This window comes from Gracilinanus agilis, chromosome 1 (genome assembly GCF_016433145.1).
Source record: "Gracilinanus agilis isolate LMUSP501 chromosome 1, AgileGrace, whole genome shotgun sequence".
Taxonomy (NCBI): Eukaryota; Metazoa; Chordata; class Mammalia; order Didelphimorphia; family Didelphidae; genus Gracilinanus; species Gracilinanus agilis.
The window spans coordinates 144,634,973-144,641,414 of NC_058130.1; the positions used below are offsets into that span (position 1 = coordinate 144,634,973).

The 6,442-nt window shown below is 35.9% G+C and overlaps 1 protein-coding gene across 1 annotated transcript in view; it reads left to right on the plus strand.

Moving 5' to 3' along the window:
* Positions 1-6,442, plus strand: part of CLUAP1 (clusterin associated protein 1) — a 45,438-nt gene that overhangs the window by 17,622 nt on the left and 21,374 nt on the right. Inside the window, exons 6-7 of the mRNA XM_044657987.1 lie at positions 2,284-2,367; positions 5,368-5,501. Of these exons, the coding sequence (XP_044513922.1) occupies positions 2,284-2,367; positions 5,368-5,501 (218 nt within the window). The remainder of the gene's footprint in view (positions 1-2,283; positions 2,368-5,367; positions 5,502-6,442) is intronic.

Below are 6,442 nucleotides of genomic sequence, written 5' to 3' on the forward strand. Positions count from 1 at the left end.
GCCCATCTTTTTCAATCATATATTTCTTTGATGACATCCTTTACTTTGGTATTTCTTGTTAGTTTTTTAAGTGTTGCAGCCTGTTTATAGCCATCATATTCCTTTCTATTGCCTTCTAAATAATACTCAGTTCTTATTCTTCAGAGACTGTAGTGTTCCATGACTTGTACTCATGTGACAGCTAGTAGACTTTTCTATAAAAAGATAGGCCTTCATTTTAGGGGAAAGTTTGGAGTAACTAAAGACATTCTGCAATTTCTCTTTGGCAGTCCATTCCTCTTCTTTAATTTGGGACCCAACTAATTGTCCATGTACAGTGTCTCTCTGAGATACATAAACTGATTGACAACCTCTATAAGTTGTACATCTAATTGAATATCCTAGTCTGCACAATAGGAATTCTTTATCCACTTGGTTTCTCCAAGCACAAGGTCTTTTGAGTAGCCTTTCATTTTAAAAGCTTGATAGTGATCTGGAACTTGATGAAACTAGTATAGTGGCATCTACAAAAGGAAGCATTTGAAGAACTTCACCTGTAGAGAATTTCTCTTTAACTTGTAATCTATGCTGTATCTCTAACAAGACTGTGACAGCTACCTCTGCTGATCATACCTCTCTGTTTCATTCCTTGTCTGATATTACTGCTCAGAGGGTCATCAAATAAGATTATCTCATGTTTTTCAAGGAATTTTTCACACTTTTGCTATTTGAATGAAAGACACCTTTTTGAAAAAGAGTCTTTAAGGTGGTGATTTCACTCTATCAAATAAAAAATTTTTATAATTAATAATAATCACAGTAGAATTTTTAAAGTTTCCTACATCTTTCATTCAATTGTGTGATGGTAAAGATACAGTCTACCATGAAATTCCACTTGTAGAAGCTTGCGTATTCTCTTCTAATACCCTCATCAATGACGCAATACAGTGGTAGAATATATATGGTATGCTGCTCCATGCCACCAGGCTATACATTTCACTTAAGGTGTGCCCTAAATCATTTGAAGTCAGTACTTGCATGTATCTGCACATGGGTAAGTATATCGAGATCTCTTTATTATCTCTGATAATCAGATAAGGACAGTTTAGTTGATAAGGAAATAATGGGACACTGGAGTTGTCTTATAGCTCATGCTTCCAGCTCATGTCTCCAGGAGCATGGAGTTTATTATATACTATTTTCACACAAAGAACACAAAGAAAAACTTTACAGCTGAAAGAGGTTACAAATAATACAAAAGAAAATCCTTGGAGGCTTCAAAGTAAAGATAGAACAGGGTCCGAGGCCAAATTTTGGCTGCCTAGATGTCAGCAAGCAAATTCTGAGAATCGTAACTATATTCTATAGATATCATAAATGAATTGAGTCTTGTATTTTTTATCGGGAGGACTGCACCTGGTTGGATAAAGTTTTGTCTAGCTCTGAACTTGACTGACTTAGGAATATTCTTAGAGTTTAGGGATCTTAATTTTCTTATAGGGAAATTGTTAACCCAGTAAATGCTGGTTTGTTTAAAGCTTTCCAATGGGACTTATAATGCTATTAAGAAAAGGTGTGGATCTGAAAAGGAGTCAAAAGAGGAGTCTTAGATTTTCATCTATTTAAGACTCTGTTTCTCTTATTGGCCTCCCATAGGTAAGTCTATTGAATCTCCCATAACATTCCATGACTCCTCACAGGGCAAAAAAAAATTGTAAAGCTGGTGGTTTAATTTATGCATAGTATGCACTTAATAAACATTTGTGTAGTTGAATAAATGAATGAATGGATAAAAGAGGCTGGCCTTCACAAAAGAAATATACACACCTTTTATATAAACATAGATAAAATAGTAACCAATAGTAGACTATTTGGTAAAATTTATAACCTAATTTCAGAGTATTTTCAAGTAATGCTACTACATAGAGGCATATATATGTTCAGATGAATGCCACATGGGTAAGAAATACTTGAATAATTAGACAAGTCAGAATCAAATGTCATGATTCCTGAAGGCTTACTCAGGTTTGCATGAATCTCTCCTTAGCCAGGAGAATATGTTTGTACCAGCATCTGTCAAGTTTTTATAAATAGAATATTTTTTCATCTGGTAATATATGTTAATAACGTATAAAATAGTATAAATGGAGAACCAAGTCATACATTTTGTAAGATAATGTAATAGAGTATGTTTATGTGTCATTTAAATAAATACATTAGCCATATTCAGGTCTAGGATACTCTAGGAGTGTCAGTTTTGATAATAGTCTCTTCAGGACTCATTTATTTGTTTTTTGCTCATAGGAACTGAGAACAGAAGCAATTGCCAGACCATTAGAGATAAACGAGACTGAAAAAGTGATGAGGATTGCAGTCAAAGATATTTTGGTAAAGTTGTTTTGCTATTAACACTTTCATACCCAGTTATTGTCACCTTGATCACACAAAACCATGTACCTTTATCAATATAGTGGTTTTGACAGTACATGTTAATGATAATATAAGCAGCTTAGGACACTCCAGAATTCCAAGATTGCTCTTTTAAATTATTAACATTATACCACAAAATCTTGTAAGATTCTTCAGCAGTAATATAGATGTTGGAGAGAAAATTCATTAGCTCAGCCTCCCCTTAAGAGATGAATAGGAAAATTTAAAAATTTTCATGTAAAATTTACGTGTTTCATTCATCTCATTATTTGGCAAACATTTCTTGAGTAATTGCTATGTGAAAAACACTCTAGAAAGTGCTAAGAAAGACACAGTTAGATAGGGCCTGGCCTTTACCCTTAGCAGTAAAGGGAATCAAGAATTCAGGGGGCAGCTGGGTAGCTCAGTGGATTGAGAGCCAGGCCTAGAGATGGGAGGTCCTAGGTTCAAATGTGGCCTCAGACACTTCCCAGCTGTGTGACCCTGGGCAAGTCACTTGATCCCCATTGCCTAACCTTACCACTCTTCTGCCTTGGAGCCAATACCCAGTATTGACTCCAAGATGGAAGGTAAGGGTTTAAAAAAAATTAAAAAAAAAAAAAAAGGAATACATCCTGTGTTGTAAAAACCCTAGGGATGATAGTTATATTATTGATACTTATTATTGCTAAGTAATAATGGAAACTATTAGAAACAAGTTAGAAACAGCACCAGTGCCAATAACAAAGGTGAAGCAGCATTGTCAACAGATATTTCCTAACTTCTCTCTGCCTCCCTACTTCCACTTTTTCTCTAGTGGAACTTTCTTTGTATGTTCAGATACTCCATAAGTTAGATATTTGTAAGGAGTGAAAGAAACTCTGCATTGATGAAATCAAAGATCTTTTGAAGTACCAATATATATGCCAATATATGCCTATATATCCATATTCATTTACTCCCGAGTCAGCTGCATTTGCCTAGAACTTTAGTTAGGCATTATTTTAAACACATCTTTAGGACTGAAGTTAACACCCTAATCTAGGCTTGAAAATAACCTATTTCTTCACCTTCACCTAGCCTCAAAAGTCCATTATGAACTTCTAATAACACTCTTTCCTACAACTTTGCTTGAAGAAGCTTAATTATTGCCTATTAGAATGACAATAGTTAAGACTAAGAGGAAGGAGTGAGACTTCAAAGTTGAATAGAAGCAGCTGTGGGAGAGTTAGTTCTGCAGCCTTGCTCAAATGTTAGAGAGGCAACAGGGCAGAAGAGAAATTGAAAAGAGAGAGCCAACGAAGGGCTGAGATGTGGTAGAGGAAACATCAAGGCAGGCCAGGGGCCCCATGCAGGCATCTTGGAGCAGAAAATTTGTGTTGAAGCCACCTGTTGTACTCACCCCTTCTTTCAAGGACTAAGAGAAGTCCACATTACACCATAGAGATAAAGAACTAGCCCTTCTAAAAGCCGCAATAAAGAAAATTTATAAACTTCTCTTGGCAGCTTAGTCTTTTTTTTCTTTCTTTTTAAAAATCCTTACCTTCCATTTTGGAATCAATACTATGTATTGGTTCCAAGGCAGAAGAGTGGTAAGGTTAGGCAATGGGGATCAAGTGACTTGCCCAGGGTCACACAGCTGGGAAGTTTATGAGGTCAAATTTGAACCCAGGACCTCCTGTTTCTGGGCCTGATTCTCTATACACTGAGCCACCAGGCTGCCTCCAGCAGCTTAGTCTTAATTCCTAGCTATTCACAAACCATGCCACCTGGGCTTCATCCATCATCCTTGTCCTTTTATCCTCCTCTGCCACTTGGACAATGGGCTCTGATCAGTGAGCTCTTGGTTCTTTTTGTCTGAAGTCATGATTCCATGTCATTTCCTGGCCATTTTTATTACTTCTACTTCTTCCCTCTTCTAGCTCCCTTTATGTGTTATCTTCCTCTATTAAAATGTAAGCTCCTTGAGGGCAAGGCCTGTCTTGTATCCCTAGTACCTGGCATAATAAATGCTAATAAATGCTTTATTATTAATTCATAAATTCTGGGCCTCAGTTTCTGCATTTGTAAAATGAGTGGTCTGGATTAGATTACTTCTGAGGTCCCTTCTTTATAGATCATAGAACTATGATCCTCTTAAAGTGTTAAAATATTTGGTTTTGGATAACACTAGGCAGATTTTAATTTCCCTTTGTTTATGAGACTAAGGGGAATGATCGCTTATCAAAGTTAATAATACAAGGCAGTAGGTGTTAAGTACCAAATGAATCTTCATCATTGGGAAGCTACTGCTTCTCTTATCACCTTTAGGTTTCTTAGGAAACCTAATTGATTTACTTTATGATTATTGATATTGGTTTACCTGAACTTCAGTTTTCTTATCTGAAAGTGGTGCTACTTTGTATTCAACTTCTCTGAAGAGGCATCATGATTTAATGAAAGGATCAATAGATTAGAGTCAGAAGACTTGATTCTCAACTTAATATTAACTAATTTTATAACCTTGAACAAATCACTTCATCTCACTGGGCAGCTTCAGTTTCATCATTTCTAAAATGAGAGGGAAGTGATCCTTCAGGTTATTTCTAGCTCAAAAAATTTTAAGAAAGAAGCTCTTCTGATAAAGGATAAATAACCATATTTCTGGACTTAGATGAGTTCTGAATTTGGAGTTAGAGAATCTGGGGTTTAGATCTTGCCACTTACTACCTTTGTGACCTTGGGCCAATTCCTTAAATTTTTCTCAGCCTCAGTACCCTCATTTGGGAAATGAGGGGATTGGATTAGATGGCCTTTGAGGACCTCCTCCACTTCTAGATCCATAAGCTCTGAAACTGCTTGAAAGTAGGCAGTTATACAAGGTGACCTCCAAGTTTCTTTTAACTTCACGAATATATTTCAATAGCTTACAAATGTCTTTTTATGAAATATTTGAATGACAGTTGATGTTGACACACTGACCTATCTTGTTATTCTCAGGCACAAGTTCAGAAAACTAAGGACTTGCTCAACAATGTGGCCTCTGATGAAGCAAACTTAGAAGCCAAAATCGAAAAAAGAAAATTAGAACTTGAAAGAAACCGAAAGCGCCTGCAGACTCTACAGAGTGTCAGGTACCTACAGGAGAGGGCATGTCTTTGAAAAGTTAAAATAGCAAAAAACCAAGAGAATAAAATATAATGGGGAGATACTAACTGCTCAAGAAGTAGTTCAAGCTCTGAGTTTACAATCTAGATTTCATTTACCTTCTGAAGCTATCCATTGAAGCAGACAGTTAAACTCAATTTTCTTTGCTGGTTTCAAGATTTTTTTAGAACATTACTCAATTCTTGAACTCTAGAGTTTGAGCTTTTGAAAATTTTTGGAATGCAAAGTAAGTAAATCCAGATGGTAGTGGTTTCACAAAACTTGATTACATCAGACCAGAACCTTACAGCAAATCACATGGAAGTGTGTTTTGAATTGATTTCTCCCATTTCAGACCAGTAGTTAATCTCCTCCCTGGTTTTCGTACTTGAAAAATAACCTCTTCAAAGTCACATTGATGAATACAACATCGCTTATGAATTGCTAAGTGTGTCTGTGTCCTTTCAAACCTATGGATTCTTAAAATAGGTTCTTCATATGACTTTGTAATGTTTTCCTTCTGCTTTTTAAAAATTATTTTGTTCTCTTCCTCCTCACCCTTCTCCCTTTTTCTTTTTTCCCCATTTTCTCCATTCTCTACATAGCTACATTCTTTCTTTCTATTCCTTGCTTTCTTGCCCTTCTCATCACCTTTCCTTTCTTGTCAATTTAACTTCCTTAATATAGTTTACTTATCTGAAATTTTACCTAGTGTCATAATGTATCTTTTGTGAAATTGTAGGGAAAATTCAGTTTTAATTGTAAATAACAATGAAAGTCTTCCCCTGGATGAAGGATCACAGCCTCATTCCTTCCCCTTTTAGAAAAGAGTACTCTAAATATTGTTCTCTTTGAAAATCTTTCTGGTAGAAAAAAATCTCTCTCTCTCTCTCTCTCTCTCTCTCTCTCTCTCTCTCTCTCTCTCTCT